The sequence below is a fragment of the Phodopus roborovskii genome, unplaced genomic scaffold (genome assembly GCF_943737965.1).
Source record: "Phodopus roborovskii unplaced genomic scaffold, PHOROB, whole genome shotgun sequence".
In the NCBI taxonomy this organism is placed as follows: Eukaryota; Metazoa; Chordata; class Mammalia; order Rodentia; family Cricetidae; genus Phodopus; species Phodopus roborovskii.
Genome location: NW_026126558.1, coordinates 5,194,707 through 5,214,867, shown reverse-complemented (window position 1 = coordinate 5,214,867; position 20,161 = coordinate 5,194,707). Strand labels below are relative to the sequence as shown.

The following is a 20,161-nucleotide window of genomic DNA, read 5'->3' as shown; positions in this document are numbered from 1 at the left end:
CCTCAGCCTGTACACACAGGTAAAAGGATGCACATGTCTTATATACAAGTCTGAAGTCTGAAAGTTGGGGGTGGGGGTAGGTTCTGTGTCCTCCCCACCTGTCTTTCTGAGATTGTCAGGTGTAACTTGATGATGTAGGGCTGGGTAGGGAATACAGGCCTTCAAGGCACCACTTTACAAAGAGTAATTCTCAGCAAACTGGGCCACTGTCACAATCATCTTGCCTATGTGACATTCGGGGACTATGTAGTTAACAGAGTCACTAGCAAGGTTGTATTTGGACAACATGTAGAACTTACTCTTTAATTAAATATATACTTCAGTGGGAGGGCTCTGTACACAAGGGACTATACAAAACTAGGCAAATATTTTAAAAGTTTTTTTAAAACACTCATGATTCTTCAGTATGCATTTCAAAGCTTAATACAGTTTTAAGATGACATTGTGTGACAATTTTATATGGAATGAAATCAGTTTGTGTTCTAGAAATTATCATACTCAAAAACCCATAGTGAAAATATCCTGGACATGCTCAGTCACACATTCGCCCTGCACTCAGTTTTACCCAACAAACTCAGATGCTGAGTGGGTGCAGGTGAAACATCTCCCCATCTCAGGAAGAGCACAGATCTCTGAGCATCTCTCTAGAAGGATGGAGAAGGCACCCATCTCATGGAAACCTATGCTTTTTTAAAGCCATTGTTTTAAAACCCTGACGGTGGTTCCCTACTAAAGGAAGAACATTTACAGCCAGGCCCCTCCCCATTCTCCCACAGTTCGGCAGCACTGGTCACCAGGCCGGACATCAAGTAGTCACATTTTCAACCTACAGTTTCAGCACATGAAGCCTTCGTTAAGTTCTACAGAAGGAAAAGCAGAATGGAGACGATGATACACAAATGGATTCAGCTGGTCCCATCCCCACAGGCCACACAGACTCAGTTCATTAAATGTCATTTCAGATTTCAAGTTTTCAATGGCATCATCTGCTATCTTCAAAGAGGGGAGTGGCAGGTCAGACTTAATAAGCAGCTGGCTATGCCATATGTGCTCTAAAAGGGAATACTGCAGTTAAAAAAAGTGACAGTGACTCGGAAAAAAAAGTCATCATTGCTCTAAAACATGCACTTCATTACACTGCACTCACCGGAATGTACCAGAACTATTGAATTATATATTAAATAAATGTCTAAGTGATGATTTAAGGAGAAAAGGTAACCCTCATTCTGGCCAGAAAATTCTTAAATATCATAGTCTACATGGAGGAGAGGCGAAATGAAGTATCAAGTGTAAATGTTCAGCAGTTGCCAAAGTCCTAGTTCATCAGGAACAGCACTGACCTCGCACCGATGCCCTTGCTTTCCTTGGTGCTCTCTGCAAGGCAAACTGCCCAGATGTGGTGCCTGTAAGTTCTGCACTGTGGGATAGGATGCCCCTCCAGCTGTGGAATGCGGTGCTGGTCAGAAGGGACAGCTCTGACTGTACTACAGGAGGGTGTGGATGGGAAGCGCCTAGAGCCAGTTAAAGGCATTTGGTGTGGGTATCTCCAAAGGTTAAAATCTTTAAAATAAAACTCTTACAAGAATATCAAGACTCGGGGACTTGTCTTCATAAACAAGCCAACACCTATGGCTTCAATGGTCTGCCCTAACTACAAAGACAGGTGACCAACCATCATGAAAGCAAAACCATCTCTTGAAAATCCCTAAGAGGAGCTTTGCAGGGCCAGTCGATTTATTTCTTCCACCTGTGTGTGGTCTCATTTGATAGTTTTGTTTTTCCTTTTCTTCCATAAACACTTGAAAGAGCATGTCCCGGCATCTATGCCCTTGCTGAGTAGCACCGCATATACTCCGTCAGCCACGGGTTCTCTGCGGAAGTTGGCTTTACCCTCCAGTTCTTTTCCACATCCACAGAGTGAGCCCGCTGCCTCTGGGCAGCCAGTTTCCTTTTCTCCACCTGTCGTCTGTTCTTGGCTCGAAGTGCTGATTCATGAATCTAAAGAAAGTTCAGAAATAAAGGTAGACACCTAAGTGGCTTAAGTACCAATTTTTAACAAAATCTAAGTCTAGGGATACAGCTCAGTTCCATATAGCACAGAAGAAACCCTGGGTTTATTCCCCAGGTGTGGTGGTACACACCTGTTACTCCAGCATGAGGTAGAAGCATGAGGACTGTAAGTTCAAAGCCATCCTTGGCTACATACAAAGCTCAATGCCAGCCTGTGATACAAGAGACCCTGTCTTATGTTACTAGCCTGATTCCCTGAAGCAAGGAGTCAAGCTATGGCAATCTTTGGTATCAACACTTCAAAGAATAAACTATCCTATCACCACAATTCACCTCACTACTAATGATGGCAAAGCTGAGCATAGAAATTAAATTTTAAGGCTGGAGAGATGACTCAGAGTCAAGAACAAGTACTGCTCTTACAAAGGACCTAAGTTCAATTCCCAGAACCCAAGCCACACATCTTACAACTGTTTGTAATGCTAGTTCCAGGAGGATCTGATGCCACTGGCCCCTAAGAGCACCAGCACTCACATACCCAGACTCACACACATACCATAACCAAACATAATAAATATTTTTTTAAAAAACAAAATTTTAGATATAAATGGCAAGCAGCTAACTTTCATTCGATCTAGGACCAGCTTGGGAAAACCTGTTTGTAGCTGTTTGGCCAAAACTCACTACATAGATCAGACTGGCTATAAACTTCCAGGGATCCTCCTATCTCTGCCTCCCAAGTACTGAGATTATAGATATGCCACCATACTCTGGAAAACTGTGGGAACTCCTCCACTGTGAGCATGGAAAAGAGTCTGAGTTTTTGACTATGCTCTAAAACACTGCACTAATGAGCTGGCTTTTTGAAGCCCATTCCGTATGGTGGGATGCCTTGTTCAGTCTTGATGGGGTGGGGAGGGATCTTGGCCCTTTCTCAACTGAATGTGCCAGGCTTTGTTGACTCCCCATGGGAGGCCTTACCCTTTTTGAGGAGTGGATGTCGGTGGGATGGGGGGAAGTAGTAGAGAAGGGGGAAGGGGGGCAGGGAAGGGGAACTGTGATTAGTATGTAAAATGAATTTTAAAAATTAAAATGTAAAAAAAAAAAAAAAAAAAGGAATACTGCACTAAAAAATGTGGAGGACAGCCAGGTGCAGGCACACAAGCCTGTAGACCCAGAATTTGGTAGAACGAAGTAAAAAAGATCAGAGGTTCAAGGTCATCCTTAGCTAGGTAGTGAGTTTCAGGCCTATCTCGAAGTAAGATCCTATCTCGAAATACAATAAACAAAACAAAAAATGTCAGGGGAGTTTATCCTGTGGCAGATAAACACACTGTTAAATTAGTCCCTGAGAATGGTCTGAACCCTCTGCTAACAACAGCTCCCTATTCTCGGATTTCACTTCAAATAAACAGCATCTGCCACCTAGGCTGCTCTGGGAACTTGCCTGGCATTACAGGAAAACTGAGTTTGCAGTTTCTCTTCCTGCCTGCTCTTCGGACATCCCTGGCATCCAGCTGGTGCTAACACAGTAACTGTTTCATGATAGATCATACCCTCTCTGTCCTCCTGTCTAAAATATCTCAGGTCTTGAGAGAATGTCAAACCAAGGCTGAGTCAGATGACTAGCACTCCTAGGAACAAACCACTATTGCAGGCCAGGCAGTGGTGGCACATGCCCTTAATCTCAGCTTGGGAGGCAGAGGCAAGTGGATCTCTGTGAGTTTCAGGCCAGCCTGGTCCACAGAGTGAGTTCCAGGACAGGCTCCAAAGCTACACAGAGAAATCCTGTCTCAAAAAACAAACAAAACAAACAAAAACCCACTATTGCAAGCTGAATTTCATCACAGGTCCCTAGTGGATGTCAGGTAAGACATGCCAAGGGAGAAAAAAAAGCCTTGGTCAAGGACCCAGGTCATTAAAGCTAAGGGAAACTGAAGCCTCTCCTGAGGATAGCTCCAGCTCCCAGTGTACTTTTCCCCTGTGACTCAAGGCCATAGAACTCATAAACTACAATGATATTTCCTCTTCCCCTGGCCAGTCCACCAAAGTCTACTCCATCTTCCTAGTAACCAGAGGCCCCTTCTTTTGGCTTCCGTGGACCACACACCACCCAAGGACCTCCCATGGCCCAGAGCAGTGAAAGCCAAAGGAGAAATGCCCTGTGGCAATGAACGGTTAGACTCTCCCTTCCAAGGCACACCTCATGCACAGAGGCGGATGCACAGACATTGTGTGTCTTCTGGCTCCCTGTGTCCATCTGTTTCTCTCCCCAGCCATACAGAGCAAATGGGTGCTTGTTCTCTTTTATTTTGCTTGTTGACCTTTGGGGGCTTCTGGTTGCTTTCTTACTTCCTCTGGCAAATAAGGCACTAGGCTGCTGTCGAGGTTCGGGGCCGACGGGCACTCTGTCAGTCTCTTTTGCCCCAGTTTGTAGTTCAGGTTTTTCTTCTACATCTTTTTTGGGTGGTGCTTTTGAAAAAAGGGATGAGACAAGGTGGAAATACTTTAAATCACCAGTTTATGCACAGTTACTCAATTTAAGTTAAAAAATAATAAAGCCTCATCAAGTCAGTTACATGTTTAACTCAACAAGTTTTACTTAAAGTGAGATATGGAAACAAATTTGTAGAAGAACTGTCATGTACCCCATTTTAAAAATTGACAACAAAGGCATAACATTACATCAAAACAATTCCAAAGCAACCTTGATGGCCGTCCTCAGGATTCATCATCCCTATGACAAGTGCACACAAGCCCAGAGTGTGTGGTCCCCTCTGGATGCTTCCTCTGGGGACAGAATATGCTGTCCTCACCAGGCAGCTGCTCAAGGTTTCTAAGTCACTTCTTGGAGTTCCAGAATTATTCTTCCTTTTTGATGGACAACCTCCTCACCTGTGCCTCCAAAGAGGCAGGTGGCCACCTGAGTCTAACAGCATTTGTCACAACAGGATGTGGTCACCATAGCCACTTACCTGAGGGTAGCCCTTTACAGCATCCCCGGTGTAGCCAAGAGCAGTTGAAACGGAAGTGACTTCATGAGTCAGGACCACAGTGTGATGCTTGAATATGTAATGTCCTCCCAGGCTCGTGAATCAGAACAGTTCTAGCTAGTGGTGCTGTTTTAGGGGGCTGTAGAATCTCTGGGAGATGGGGACTTAAGAGGTAAGTCACTACAGGATGAGTGGTCTCAGTTTTGACCTAGCTTCTGTTTCCTGAACTATCAAGATGCAGGCAAGCAGCCTCACCTTCAAACTGCCATGAACTCTGCCATACCTTCCCCATAGTGACGGACCATACCCCTCCCCAAGCATAGCCATAAGAAACCTTTCCACCCTTCAATTGCTTCTTATCAGGTATTTGGTCACGGTGATGAGAAAAGTAACTGACAGGTATGGTGTGTGGGGCCTGAGCGGTGTCAGCAGGCCTGGGGAAGAGAGGGAAACAGTGGTTGCCCAGCCTGGGGTAAATATCAGGTATGAAAGAACATTCTAGAATGTCTCTAATTTCCCTTACCTACCTTTTGGGATGTTGACATTTTCTCTCTCTCTCTCTCTCTCTCTCTCTCTCTCTCTCTCTCTCTCTCTCTCTCTCTCTCGCCTTTAATAAGACATCATTTCTTGCATAAATCCTTCCTGAGCCTGTTTCCTTCCCACCTACACACACACAGGAATATGAGTCACCCATCATTCAGACATTACCCTCCATTATCCTCCTCCGTCAGCTGCTGCAGAACTTGGCTGTTTGTGACAACTATAGACTACTGTCACAAAGCTGGGTCCCCTCAGAGAACAAACCCTCAGCCCTGCTGCCCTTGACTGGGCATCTGTTTCGTATTCCTCTACAGGAGAGTGTATCCCATATTGGGCAATCCAGACAGGGCATGCCTGATTGTAGGAAACCTTTATTTCTGCCTCAGCTTTGGCCTTAGCTCCAAAACCCATTTCTTTTTACTGAGCATCGTTAAGTATCAGGTGACACAAGCCAAGCCTGGGGTCTGACATCTATATACTACACCAGGCTGTAAACCTGGCAGTGGAGCAAGCTTCATGAAGTGAAGGGACACCAGATCCCACTTCATCCCAGGCACTTAAGTCCACTCACTGCCCAAGTATCTCTGGACATGTTATTCCCATACCCTTCCTCACTTTAGTGTAGGATGCAAGAAAGGGGGAACCTCAAAGTCAAAGCAAAGAGAAAAAGTAGCATGGGACAGACCTATGTAGATCAAATACAGAGAATGAGAATATAGTGACCTGAGTTTTGGGTCCCTTTTCCTTTCCTCCAGATCTCCCAGGGCTAACTGCCCAGAGAGGACAATAATGCCCTTCCTTGAGGAAAAAGCTGATGCTGGGAAGAAGAGACCTAAAGAAGGAATGTTCACTGAAAGGGAAGAAGAAATAACAGTTTTAAGGACAAGTGCACAGGCAGTCTTCAGCTCCAGGATGGGAGCAGGTGGCACTAGCAAAATAAAGCCTTTCTATGCCAAACTTGGATTGGAGGTGGGAGTGATTATACCTTAGAAATCATGGGGAATTAAGGAAGGCTTTTAAGTTTAGAAATGATGTGGTCCTGTCTATATTTTAGAATGGATTGAATAAACGAATAGAGCTAAGTGCCTGCCAGAAAAAGCTGATAACAGACCAGGGTAAACAGACACACTGGCTCCATGCTGGCATGGGGATGGGACAGAAAAACTTGATTAGTCCCCATGGATGTTCTAAGCAGATGATCCTCCTATCCATGGACCCAAGGCATGAAGGAAGGAATTGCACACGTTGGAATAACTAGGCAGGCTGCTAGTAGACATCTACAGGCACCTTGAGAGAGAAGAAAGACCTGGGAATCAGGCTCTGAGTGCACAGGACTGCCCAGGAGAAATGTGGAGCAGGAGGCCAAAAGGACACAGTTGGGTCCCTGGAACACTTATTTAATGATCCAGGAGAGAAAGGACCAAAGAGTAGGACAAAGGAAGGATGTTTAGAAAAGTAAAAAGGAAGTCAAAAGAAAACCTAAGGAAGTGCTCCATTCCACAGGAAAGTCGGTATGATGATGGACTGCAACCCTACAACTTACAAGTGAGGCTTTGGTGGGTGCAGGAGGGGACATGAGGGTCAAGGATCAAGCCAAGTGGCAGAGCAGTAGAGACTGTGTCACTGGGCTGCTGGTCCCTTACCACAAGGCCTAACACAGCTCAGTGAAGAATGAAAGTCACTGCCCACAGGACCTAGGCAGGACCCCATAGTCCAAATGACTCCTACCAATGATTTCACACAATTACAGAAGATAGTCCAGCACCCGAGAAAAAATAATGATGATGAGACAAGCAGCTGGAGCAAGAGACTTAAGATACCTAAATTATCATCTGCAGGCTGTAAAATAATGGTGCTTACACTCTGTGCTTAAGAAAAAAAGATAATGCTTGAAAATTATTCCCAGCAGGAGACAAACGATGGACAGAACAGAAGAAAAGCGACAGAATGTAATTGCTGTAATTTAATATTTATAAAACTCTCAAAATAGGGTCTGGTACATAGTAATTAGATATAAGTATATGCTTTTAAGATCCTATTTGAAAGAATGATGTTCAAAATAAGGATATTTTCAAGCAAACAAAAACAGTATTTCCCACAAGATTCAGGGGAAGACTGAAACATTTTTCTCATCAACTGAGAGAACATTCAAATTAAAATAAATCCAGTCTTTAGAATGGAGCTGCCCAATACAATAGCCTTTAGCCACATGTGGTTATTTTAAAAAATCAAGTAAATTAAAAGTAAATATAATTAGAAGGTTAGGTGTGTCTGTTAGGCATGTCAGAGATCAACCACTCAGTAACACCATAGTGGATGCTATTGAAAATGCATCTCCAACCACAGAACTATTCTGAAGAGTCCTGTTGAGATGGAAAACAAAACAAAGCAGGACAAGAAGAACAACAACAAATGACCCAATGGGGCAGAAAGAACAAACAAGAGGCAACTGGAGGTGAGGCATTCCCATCACACAGATGTGGGACACATAACAAGCTTTTCATAATCAAAGCCATTCAAGGGAATCTTCACTGGACTTACATAAACTGAAAATACAAAGGACATATTCTCTCAACCAATAGGAAAATTAATCTAAAACATCAAAAAGTAGCTTTCAAATCTCTTTCATTCTTGAGCCCAATGTGGTAGCTAACACTCAGAACTCCGGCACTAGGCAGACTGAGACAGGGAGATTACTATAAATTTGAGATCAGCCTGGTCTACATGATAATTACATATAAGTACATGCTTTTAAAAACTCTATTTGGACAAAGGATGTTTACTGAGTGAAGTCCAGTCTCAAAACAGCAACAACAAAAATTTCCACTTTTGAAATTTAAAAACACATCCAGGGGCTAATGAAATGGCTCAGTGGGTAAGAGTACTAGCTGTGTAAGCCTAAGAACCTCAGTTCAGATCCTAGAACACATATAAAAAGTCAAGTATAACATTGTGCACCTGTAACCCAGCACTGGAGTTGGGGTTGGGGCAGAAAAGAATCATTGCAGCTCCAGCTAGCCACCAGCCTAGCTCCAAGTTCAGTGGGAGACTCTGTCTCAAGAGAATAAGGTAGACAGTAGTAAAGCAGGACATTTGATACCTCCTCTGGCCTAGACGTGGGCGCACGCACGCACACACGCACGCGCGCACACACACGTGCACACACACACACAGAAAGATCATGCTTAAGCAACTATGAATCAAAACCAAAATATACATTGTAAAACACATGAAATACTTAATGCCAGGAACTATGCATTTTACAGTTAAAATGGTAAACTTTGTGTTCTGTATATTTTGCCACAAGTTATAAAGTTTCACACTTGGGAGATGGAAGCAGAGCAATTGAGTTCAAGGTCACCTATACTAAATCTGAGGCCAACCTGGGTTATGAGATAGCAAGTGCCCATAATCCCAGGGAGTTTGATGGAGGGCCTCTAGTTCAAGGTCAATTTGGGCTATGCAGTGAGGTCCTTTCTTAAAAACAAAACCAGGCCAGGCTTTGGTAGCACATGCCTTTAATCCCAGCACTTGGAAGGTAGAGGCAGGGAGATCTCTGTGAATTCAAGACCAGCCTGTTCTCCATAGTGAATTCCAGGACAGATAGAGACAGGGTCTCTTTCATATGTACAGACCCTGTCTCAAAAACCTAAACCAAAAAAGCAAACAACAACAAAAGAGAGCCAGGCATGGTGGTGGTAAACCTTTAACCCAAGCATTCAAGAGGCAAAAGCAGGAGTATCTCTATGAGTTTGAGGCCAGCCTGGTCTAAGAGTTCCAGGACAGGCTCCAAAGCTACAGAGAAACCATGTTGAGAGAGAGAGAGAGAGAGAGAGAGAGAGAGAGAGAGAGAGAGAGAGAGAGAGGAAAGGAAGGAAGGAAGGAAGGAAGGAAGGAAGGAAGGAAGGAAGATGGCAGACATTGTGATGTATGTCTTTAATCCTAGCACTCCAGGATCTCTGTGAGCTCAAGGCTAGCTGGTCTACATAGAGTTCTAGGCTAGCTAGGGCTACACAGTGAAACCCTGTTTCTAGATAAATTAATGAATAAATAAACAAAGCAGAGGCTGGAGACAAGGCTCAGCAGTTAAGAGCACCTGCTACTCTTTGCAGAGGACCTATATTAGGTTCCCAGCATCAAATCAAGTAGCACATGACAGCCTGCAATTCCAGGTCCATGGAACCCTGCATCCTCTCTGTTCTCCATGGTCACCTTCTTGTGCATATTCACACACATACATAAACTACAAACATGTACTTAGATCTCTTCCTCCCCCAAGTCCCACTCAGTAAAGGTCAAAGGCACAAAGACACAATAAAATACTGAGAAGCAGGAAAGAGAGGAACACAGACTCAAATCAGGCAGAGGAGTCTGCCTGAAGAGAGGCCCAGGACAAAAGCCGAGCCCAGAGTGTCCACTAGGCACAGGGTTCTCACAGGGCCAGAGCAATGGACTTCCTTTCCTAAGTCCCACCACTAGCCAGCCCCACCCCCATCCCCTTCTGTGCAGCAATGGACACATTTCCACTGAGAACTGGGTCAGGCCACCTCAACTCCAGACTTGAACAGACTTCTGTAACTTTTCAAGAAAGGAGGCCAGAGAGAAACTGGGAAGCAGGGGCCTTCATCAATTCAGCTGCATTGTGTGCTGTGCTAAAGACCATCTACACACAAAGGGGAAGGCCCAGCATGAGAGGTAGACTTGGAAGTTTGATCTAGCAACAGCTCAGCTGGGGTCTTAGCAGAGGCCAAAGATAATACCTATCAGACAAAATGTGCCAGCCTCAGAAAGGACCTGTGTCCATCCCAGAGCCTACAATGCTTCAGGAGTGGTGTGGGTTTTGGCTAAGTTCAGGTGATAGTTTTTGCAGCAATGGATAACCCTTTCTTAATCTTTTTTTTTTTTTTTTTTTTAGCTCTGGCTGTCCAGGAACTCACAATGTAGACCAAGCTGGCCTTGAACTCACAGAGATCCACCTGCCTCCTAAGTGCTGGAATTAAAGGCATGCACCTCCTCCCTCAAACTCTTTCATTCAGTCTAGAGTACTGTTTAAAGATGGAGAAGCAGATGGTTCCTGGACCTGGGACCCCAGCACAGCAGAAGCTAGGATGATCCCTTCCTAACAGGACTGCAAGCCTTAACACACAGAGTGCTCTCCTCTTTAGCTTTCCTCCTGAGCTCCAAGCATGTGGCAGACTGGCTGGTTCCCCTAGGGCAAGACTGGAGGCACCATCTGGGAAAGGCACATAGGAGACTCCCGTAGGGTAAGTTTTAAACTCCCTAGAGAAACACCTGTGTTCTTTCTTTTATACAGCCAATAGGCAACCCAAGATTCTACATTCAGGCTCCTCAGAGCACTTTCAGGCCTCACATTAAATATGAGCAGATAGGTTAGAAGCAAACATCTTGGTATGACCCCACCCATTACGTACGTACGTACGTGTGTGTGTGTGTGTGTGTGTGTGTGTGTGTGTGTGTGTGTACACATATTTGTGTGGAAGTTAGCACACAACTTGCAGAAGTTGGTTCTTTCCTTCCAACATGTGGGACCCAGGGATCAAACCCAAGAATTTAGACATTCAGCAAGTTCATTTGTCACCATCTCACCAACCCATGGGTACGTTTAGACAAAATAAACGCAGGGGTGGGTTCAGTATTTCATACCTGTGATACCAGCTAACCAGGTTAAAGTGGAAGGATGGAGAAATCAAGATCAAATATTAGAGGCTAGAGAGATGGCTTAGTGGTTAAGAGCATTGGCTGCTCTTCCAGAGGACCCAGGTTCCATTCCCAGAAGCTACATGGTGGCTCACAACTGTCTGTAACTCCAGTCCTAGTTGATCTAATACCCTCTTCTGGCCTCCCTGGGGACCATATCCATGCAGGAAAAACATTTATACACATAATACATTTTTTTCCTCTCTCTCAGAGAAGGTCTCTCTATGTAGCTCTGGTTGTCCTGGAACTCACTATGTAGATCAGGATGACATCAAACTCACAGAGATCCATACTTGCTTCTGCCTCCTGAGTGCTGGAATTAAAGGTTTGGGCCATCATGACCAACAGTAAAATAAAATTCTTAATTTTAAAATGTTAGAAGGGGGTCCAGGAAAGTGCAGCTTCAGGTGAGTGAGCAGGGCCCACTTAAACAGTGCTGCATCATGTCCAGTAGCATTACCGGTGCAGACATGGTGTGGAGGGAGTTGGCCTAGGCAACTCTCAAAGTGTGTCATCTCAAGAGGCTGCAGTGAGAGGTCTCTATAGAGAAGATAGGAGCTTCACAGCTTCGGTAAAGGTTAGGAGTGGTGATAGTCATCCCGAGGCATGAGCGACAGTGGCGAGCAGAACTATGGTGAACAGGAATCCCGTTCTACAAGGTTACACACCCAGGAAGACTCAAGGCATTCTAGATCAAAATCAAGGTCCAGATCTGAATCTAGGTGTAGATCCAGAAGTTCTAGAAGGCATTATACATGGTCATGATCATGATCCCACTCCCATAGATGATCCCGGAGCAGGTCATACAGCCAAGATTAACGAAGACAACATAGCCACAGTCATTCTTCCATGTCTACTCGAAGGCATCATGTTGGAAACCCGGCAAATCCTGACCCCAACTGTTGTCTTGGAGTGTTTGGGTTGAGCTTGTACACCACAGAAAGAGACCTAAGATAAGTGTTCTCTAAAAATGGCCCCAGTGCTGATGAGTCTATTGTATATGACCAGCAGTCTAGACATTCAAGAGGATTTGCCTTTGTATATTTTGAAAATGTAGATGATGCCAAAGAAGCTAAAGAACATGCCAATGGAATGGAGCTTGATGGACGTCAAATTAGGGTTGATTTCTCCATAACAAAAAGGCCCCATACCCCAACACCAGGGATTTACATGGGGAGACCCACCTATGGCAGTTCACACCGCAGTGATTTTTATGACAGGGGATATGATCAGGGTTATGATGATTGGGGCTATTACAGCAGATCATATAGAGGAAGGGGTGGATGGAAAGCTAGCTGCTCAAGACAGGGATCAAATTTACAAAAGGAAGGCTGTCACCTTCTCCTTACTACAGTCTTGGAGGATACAGGTCACGTTCCAGATGACAATCATACTCACCTCATCGCTATTAAAACATGAAGTTGAAGACTTTCTGGAACCTGCCATAGAGCTGGGATATTGTTTGTGGACAATATTTTCTATTAACTCCTGCTTAAAAAGTGAACAGTGCCAAGTGAAGTTAGGGGACTTTTATACCTTTCATGGTGACTACTTTGGGTGGAGTTAAAATGTTGTTTTCATTCTACATTTGTGTAGCTCAGTGCTTGGTTCAAAGTTAAGTGTTTTCAGAAAAGCATGTTTTGCATGTATGTTTTTACAGTACAAATTTGACTGCTGGGAAGTTTCTAGTGTACAAAACTTTATTTAAAGGTTTTACTACTGAATCCAGGGTATTCTGAAGATCAAAGACTGTGTGTAAAATGCTACAAAAAAAGCAACAATAAACAAGTTTGATTTAAAAAATAAATAAAATGTTAGAAGGTTTAAGAGGCTTATCAGCCAACCAAAAAGAAAGAAAGAAAGAAAGAAAGAAAGAAAGAAAGAAAGAAAGAAAGAAAATAATCTGGACATACTAGGACAAACCTCTAATCCTAGTACTCTGAATTCTGAGGCAGAAAATTTTTATAGTGTAAAACCCTGTGTCAAAGACAGAGAGAAAAGAGGGGTGAGGGGGGGTTCATTAAGAGGAGAGGAGAGAAGAAAAAGACAGTGAACCATGAAGCAGAGAAAATGGATTTCAGTGGTATTAGGAAATCTTGATCTGTAAGAAGCTTCCATATTCAAAATGTCCAATACAATGAAGAAGAGAGAAAGACACACCACTGAATTTGAGAATACCTAGAAGAAAAAGAATGCGAAGCCTTCAGCCTCCCACCAAAAAAATACTAAGAGACAAGCAGCAGAAAGAGTGATGGGTGAGCATGAGCAGGAAATGGGGCAGGGTTACTTTCCTAATTTTGAACAGGTTGTTTAATAAACAAGACACATGTAAACCCTGCAGAAAGTGAAATGTCATTGAAAAATGTGACTATGGAATAGGAAACTGGAGACAGTCTAACAGGCTGGGAGCCTGACTTTTAGCTGCTGTGGAGAAGCCCCCACGTTGGATATCCAGTACCACAAAAATAAACCTGGAAGCAGTCTTCACCGTTTTTCAAAGCAGGATAGCTAGCAAGTTACAGAATTCCTATTAACCAAGCACTCCCTCCTCTAACATAACAAGTGGAACTTACAAGGAATTTATCACAGCTATTTCTCAAATAAGAAAAAGAAGCCAACAGACCCCATTCATTTGAAAGAAAAAAGGCCTCCAGAAAGCAATACAGAATTACAAGCAAAAAGAAACAAAAACAAAAAGGGGAGGATATACTCTGCTAAACACACAAAGAGAAACAAAACACTCTTACAATATCTTTGAACAAATACAATGTATCCTTGTCAAGAACCTAATACTTTTTGCAAACTGGGGGTAGTGCCCTTCTGTGATCCCAGCACTCGGAGGAATCAGAGTTTAAGCCAGCCTGGGCTACATAGGAAAACTGTCTTCAAACCAGGAAAGAAGAAAAAAGCATTATATAAACAAACAATGAACTTGATACTTTCCCTCTTAGAAACAAGGTCTCACTCATGTATCCTAGACTGACCTGGAGCTCACTTCTGAGACTCCTGCCTCAACCTAAGTGCTGGAATTACAAGCATGTACCACCATATCTGTTTGTGCTGGGGATAGAAGCCAGGACTTTGTGCATGTAAACAGCAAGCACTCTACCAACTGAGCTGCCACATGTTTCAAATGACACACATGCTTAATTTGATTTCAGCGTTACACACTATATACACCTGTGGAAACATCAAAATGTAAACTATAAATGTGTGTAGTTTTTATTTACCATTCTTTTTTTTTTTTTAAACTTCTAAAAGAAAGACTAGAAGGCTGGGTGGTAGTGGCACACACCTTTAATTCTAGCACTTGGGAGGTAGAGGCAAACAGATCTCTGTGAATTCCAGACCAGGCTAGTTCCAGGATGGCCAGGGCTACACAGAGAAACCCTGTCTCAAGGAGGGAAAGGAAGGAAGAATAGAGCAGCTCAGTTACACAGTCCTTCCCTAGATATACAAAGTCTCAAATCCCACTTCCAGCACCATAAACCACCTTGCCCCCCAAAAGGAAAACCAAAATGAAATAAAATAATTCAAGAAGACTCCCCAGAATTAAAAAGAAAAATGGGGACTGGAGAGTGGTACAACTGTTAAGAGCACTGGCTGTTCTTCCTGAGGACTCAGGTTCTATTCCAAGCACCCACATAAAGGCTTACAACCTACAGTCCCAAGGGATACAACACTCTCTTCTGGTCTCCAAGGGCACTACTGCATGTATGTGGTGCACAGACATACATACAAGTAAAACATATGAATAAAAAAGAAAAGAAAACATTTAAAGAGTTTGGTTGTAGGGAGGTACTTTTAGGTGACCTACATCAATTCCTGGCACTCAGGACAGACAAAAGATTCTAACAGGCCCTCCTGGTGCAGTTAAAGGTATGGGTCAAGAAGCAGAAGTCAAGTCAGGTGGTAGCAGTGCACCTGGTCTACAGAGTGAGTTCCAGGACATCCAGGGCAACACCCAAAAAATAAATAAATATAAAAATATTTAAGAACAAACAAAAGACTCAGAAGTCACGGCAATGGAGCAATGCCTCCATATGTTTTAGAAAAAAATGAACCAACATCACAAACTCAAAAATTATGATTGGCTTTTAAATAATGGTCTCAGAAATTCAACTCTCCACTCATCCTTTCTTAAGCTGATAGGTGACCTCTACCATGAGAGAGGGTAAGTCAAACCTGATAGTGATTACCTCCTGTGAGAGAAAAAACTGGAAGTGCCTTATGCAACACCAAGGCCCCTCTTTAGACAACAAGCATCAGGCCCCGCCTGCCACAAAAGGGCGGCACACAGGCCAAACAGAAGTAGGTCAGTGGCCCTGAGGGATAAAGTTAAGGTGAGTGTGATGGTGAACCACTGTGCTGGCTACATTGTGAGAGAAAGAAAAAGGAACCAGAGAAACAAAGTGGGTCAGCTTTGAGCAAGTGTCCATTTCCATGGGCCCAGTATCACACAGATTATGACGGCTATGAAGAATGTGTGGAAACAAACATGTGTATTAGGAGAGTAGAAATAAAAGCCAAGGAGAGGGAAAAAAACTGGGGAAAAATATCAATTAGTGTCAGCATAGGTATATGGAAGTAAATAAATACCAGCCAAGTGAGATGATGCTCACCTGTGGGCTGAGTTACTCAGGAAACTGGGGCAGGAGGATGGCTTAATCCTAGGAGTCTGAGGCCAGCCTGGGCACCACAGTAAGAGCTGGCCCCAAAGTAAGAATACAAATAAAGAGTGGCTGGGCTTGGTAGGCAGCTACTCATTCTGGAGAATAAAACAGAAGAAACATAAATTTGAGGCCAGCTTGAGCTAGAGGACATTCAAGGCCAGTGTGGCTTAGTGAGACCCTATCTCAAAACAGAAGATACAAAGAGAGCTAGGGATGCAGTTTGGTGGTAGAGCATTTGCCTAGAATGCCCAAGGTCCCAAATTCAATCTTCAATACCACAAAAGGAAAAAGGTGGAAAAGCAGAGGAGCTAAAAGCAGGTTACCTAAAAAGTAGGCAGCTATTGGCAGGTGCTACAAAATTCATGCAAAAATGCCTTATAGCCAGGCAATGCTGGCCCAAGCCTTTAATCTCAGCATTTGGGAGGCAGAGGCAGGCAGATCTCTGACTTTGGGGCCAGCCTGGTATACAGAATAAGTCCAGCACAGCCAAGTCTACACAGAGAAACCCTGTTTTTTTTTTTTTGGGGGGGGGTCACTTGCAATAAAACTAAGGCAAATGTATTTTAGAGCAATGCAAATCATTGGCTCACCAGTCTAGTATATAAAGCATCCACCAGGAACATTTCTCAAATTGACACTGGCCTGCATGGGCCAAGCAAAAGAGCTGTGATGGAGAATCCAAAGCATGACACATCTTCTATATTTCTATATTCTCTAATGCCTACACAACAGAAATTTTAACAGGGATTTAGCGAATTCTTTAGGAGGACTCAGTATCTCCATAGAAATCCAAATAATCATGAAATCGGGGCACTCCTAAGCAGGCAAGTACCGAAAGTGCTATCAACAGTTTTCATATAGCACACACAGATAGCAGGTAAACTCATCAAAAACACAGAGGGGGAAAAAGAAAAGCCTGTTACTCATCCCGATAAAATAAACACCATAGTTAGCAAGGGCTCAGTTTGCACCAGAATAACCAGGAGATATGCTCCTCGCTCCTCCTCCCCCCTTCCCCGCCCCCAACCTTCTGCCACTCTAATTTCTAACCACATCACTGAAGCATCAGGACTGGTCGTCACAAGCAACCCGATGACGATGACGAGGAGGCAGTCCCGCCATGCAGGAACTGAGAATAGGCAAACAGGGTAACCAAGAGCAAAGCAACTGGATCCTTTCAGACTCTGACCATGGATTGCAAGCTCCCAGGTCTTTGTTTACAAAACTGGGATTAAAAAACAAAGGCCCAATCTTACGACTATTTGAAGGTCGGGTGAGAAAATAAATATTTTGGGCGAGTGACTGAATAATAACTTTCTTATCACTAGATTCTCATAAGATCTCGAAGAGGTGGCAGACAACCATAGTGATCTCCGATTGTGCAGAAGCACAGTCCTGAGCCCAAGCTCCCTCCAGGCCTCTCTGCTGACAGACACAAGCTCTGGCACCAGCGTATACAAAGAGGCACCAGCGTATACAAAGAGGGTCCGTCCACAAACACCCGCACACCATTCTTAAGAAACAGCGCGGCCAGGCCAAGGAGCTCACACAGACAACCATGACCCCATTTTGACAACTCAGGGGTTCTTAACTTCCCGGGTCATCTTTGGAATTAAAAGCTCCTCTCAGAAAGAGGGATACACAGAAACAAACAGATCCTCTATCTGGTGGATCCAGGGTTCACTGAGCCCGCCACTGCCTTGCGACCAAGGACCACTGACCGGGGAATAGGGTGGGGTGGGGAGGGTGGACAGTTAGAGGTCATAAAGGCTCCTGCAAGTCACCAAATTAGGGAAATCGGGGGTAGGAGAGCGGAGACGCTGCCGGCATCTTCCCCTCTTAGTTCAGCAAGCGGATTCTGTCAACCCCAACCAAACCAAAACAAAACAGGAAGCGCGTGCCCGTGGAGGAGAGAAACGCGCTGCTCAGTCATTGGAGCGACCCGCCGTGCCCATACCTTGTAGCACTGTGTCCGGCTCCTCCGCGTCCCCAACCTCCGCGCCCCGCAGCTCCGCGCCGCGCTCCGCCACGGTCTGCTCCTCCTCCCGCGCAGAAGGCGCCGAGGGCTCCCCTAATGCGCCCCTGGGCGCCGGACTAGGTGACGCCGAGCTGTCTGAGGGGCTATCCGGGCCCCAGGCGTCCCAGAGCCAGGGCGCGTGCGCCTGCTCCAGCAGCCGGCGGCCCAGGCGGTAGCGGAGCAGCTCGCGGTAGCATGGCGCATACTCGTCCCAGCGCGGCTCCCGGTAGCGCTTCATGTACTCGCTCTTCACCCCACTGCCCGGGGACATGGTGTTGTGCGCCACAGACTGCCTGCTCCGCGCCGCCGCCTATGGGCCCGACCCGACTCAGAGACCCGGCCCGCCGCGCGGTTCAAACGCGGAGCCCCGCCCGGACCGGAGGGCGGAGGCTGGGACGAGGAGGGGCGGAGAAGGGGCAGGTCTGTGACGGGGTGATTCTGGGAGAGGGGCGGAGTCTTGCTGGGGGCGGAGTCTCGGACCGGGAGGGCCCTGCGGTTCAGGTAACAGCGGGGGCGGGGTTCCAGGACGGATTGCAGGAGACACGACCTAGCTACAAGGAGTGCTACTCCTAGGTGGTAATCTGTGGTCGGCCCCTCTGGGTAAAGGTGGAGACCAACGGGACTCAGGTTTGCAAGGACGGTGGTCTGGGTCCCCAGGCACTCTCCTAGGCAGGGAGTGGGGACTCCAAGACCAGCAGCCTTACCTCCTGCGCGTTTGATCCTGCGCCCTCCGGAGGTCAGCAGAGATCGTGGCGCTGCAGCTACAGTGTGACCAGCGTTTCCCGAAGCGCGTCCTCCACCAAGATGTCGCCGATAGAGCGGCGGCCCCGCGGTCCTACGGCAGCCGGAGGCGAAGGCGCCGCCCCAGCCTGAAGCCTGCACCTCCCCGCGCGCCCGTCGGGCCCCCGCCCGCGCCTGGGGCGCTGCTGTGAACCCCCAGCTCGCTCGCCCACTCGCTACTGGCGTCCTCGGGAACAGGCTTCAGCTTTAGGTGCAACCTGCGCCTGTGAGCCACCAGCACCTGGGCCAGGCCCAAATCATGTGTCCTGCTTCATTCCTCTATTCACAACGCCCGGGTACTCAAGCATTACTTTAATACGTTTCCCTACCCACCCCCTTTTGAGACAAATCTTGGATAGCCAAGGCTAGCCTAGAACTCATTCCAGAGCCCAAGCTGGTCTTGAACTTTTCTAATCCTTCTGCTTCAACCTCACAAGTGCTGGAATTATAGATGTGAGCCACCTCTCCTCACCTGCCCTCATCCTTATCTACAGGCCAATTTTTTGTAATGGATGGATGGGTGGGTGGGTGGGTGGATGGATGGATGGATGGATGGATGGATGGATGGATGACACATACACACATCCCAGGGCCTGTTCAAAGACCTGGTGCAAAGGTTTGATTTGGGCTCTGTCGAAATGCACAATGTTACGTGGTTGGAACCCTGTTCTACAGATTGCCATTTGTAAAAAGGAGACTCGATGCAGTAGCTGCAGGAAGGTTTGAAAGGAAAGGCATTCAAGGAAAAATAACATAGTTTAAAAAATCAAAAAATAGGCTCAAGCCAGGATGTATAATAACCATTTCCGGCTAGCAGATTATCTCTGATATTTCTTCAGTTTAGATGAACTATTCCCATATGTCTAATCCTGCCTGGACCCTTTCTTAGCTGAAAGTCCTGAACATAAGACACCAAGCCTGCAGGGTGATTCAAAGGACAGCCTAGCTGGCTGTCCTGAGAACCTGAACTGACCATTTGTATCATGGAATTGTCCAGAGCCATTTTCTGGTGGAAAACAGAAGTTAGGGAAGCTGCTGCTGAGATTCCCACAGGGGTCAGACTCCTCTCCCTACCCCTCAACAAGCATTGCATTCCCCTTTTATTTAAACTGACTTGATTGACCTATGTGTTAGCAACCAAAAGAAGCTTATAAATATTTAATCACTAGGTGTGGTGGCACACCTGTAACCCTAGCCTTGTCTCAAAAAATAGGTAAATAATTTTTGAATAGTGTGGAAGAAATGTGCTGTGACATGAGAAATCAGGGTCAGAGTGTCTCAGCTTTTGCTTCCTGATTGCAAATTTCAGTGGATTGGGTTACCTGTGGTGCCTGCCAATCCAAGCCAGCCTGAGTTACATACTAAGATCCTGTCCAAAAGAAAATAATAATAATAATGGGATGAAGTACCATGGTAGAGAACTTGCCTAG

The 20,161-nt window shown here is 45.4% G+C and overlaps 1 protein-coding gene across 1 annotated transcript; it reads right to left on the bottom strand.

The window, feature by feature from the left end:
- Positions 1 to 1,712: 1,712 nt before the first annotated feature.
- Positions 1,713 to 18,411, bottom strand: Ccsap (centriole, cilia and spindle associated protein). The gene is made up of 3 exons (XM_051201496.1): positions 17,892 to 18,411; positions 4,214 to 4,482; positions 1,713 to 1,998 (listed from the first exon to the last, which is right to left on the bottom strand). Exons 1-3 carry the CDS (start codon positions 18,220 to 18,222, stop codon positions 1,822 to 1,824), a joined length of 777 nt encoding a protein of 258 aa, XP_051057453.1. The 5' UTR covers positions 18,223 to 18,411; the 3' UTR covers positions 1,713 to 1,821.
- Between the last annotated feature and the right edge of the window lie 1,750 nt (positions 18,412 to 20,161).

Coding starts and splice junctions, on each gene's coding strand:
- Ccsap (XM_051201496.1), bottom strand. CDS start 18,222: ATGTCCCCGGGCAGTGGGGTGAAGAGCGAGTACATGAAGCGCTACCGG. Junction 4,483..17,891: donor GCCGGACACAGTGCTACAAG/GTATGGGCACGG, acceptor TTTTTTCAAAAG/CACCACCCAAAAAAGATGTA. Junction 1,999..4,213: donor CATCCGCCTCTGTGCATGAG/GTGTGCCTTGGA, acceptor AACTTTCTTTAG/ATTCATGAATCAGCACTTCG.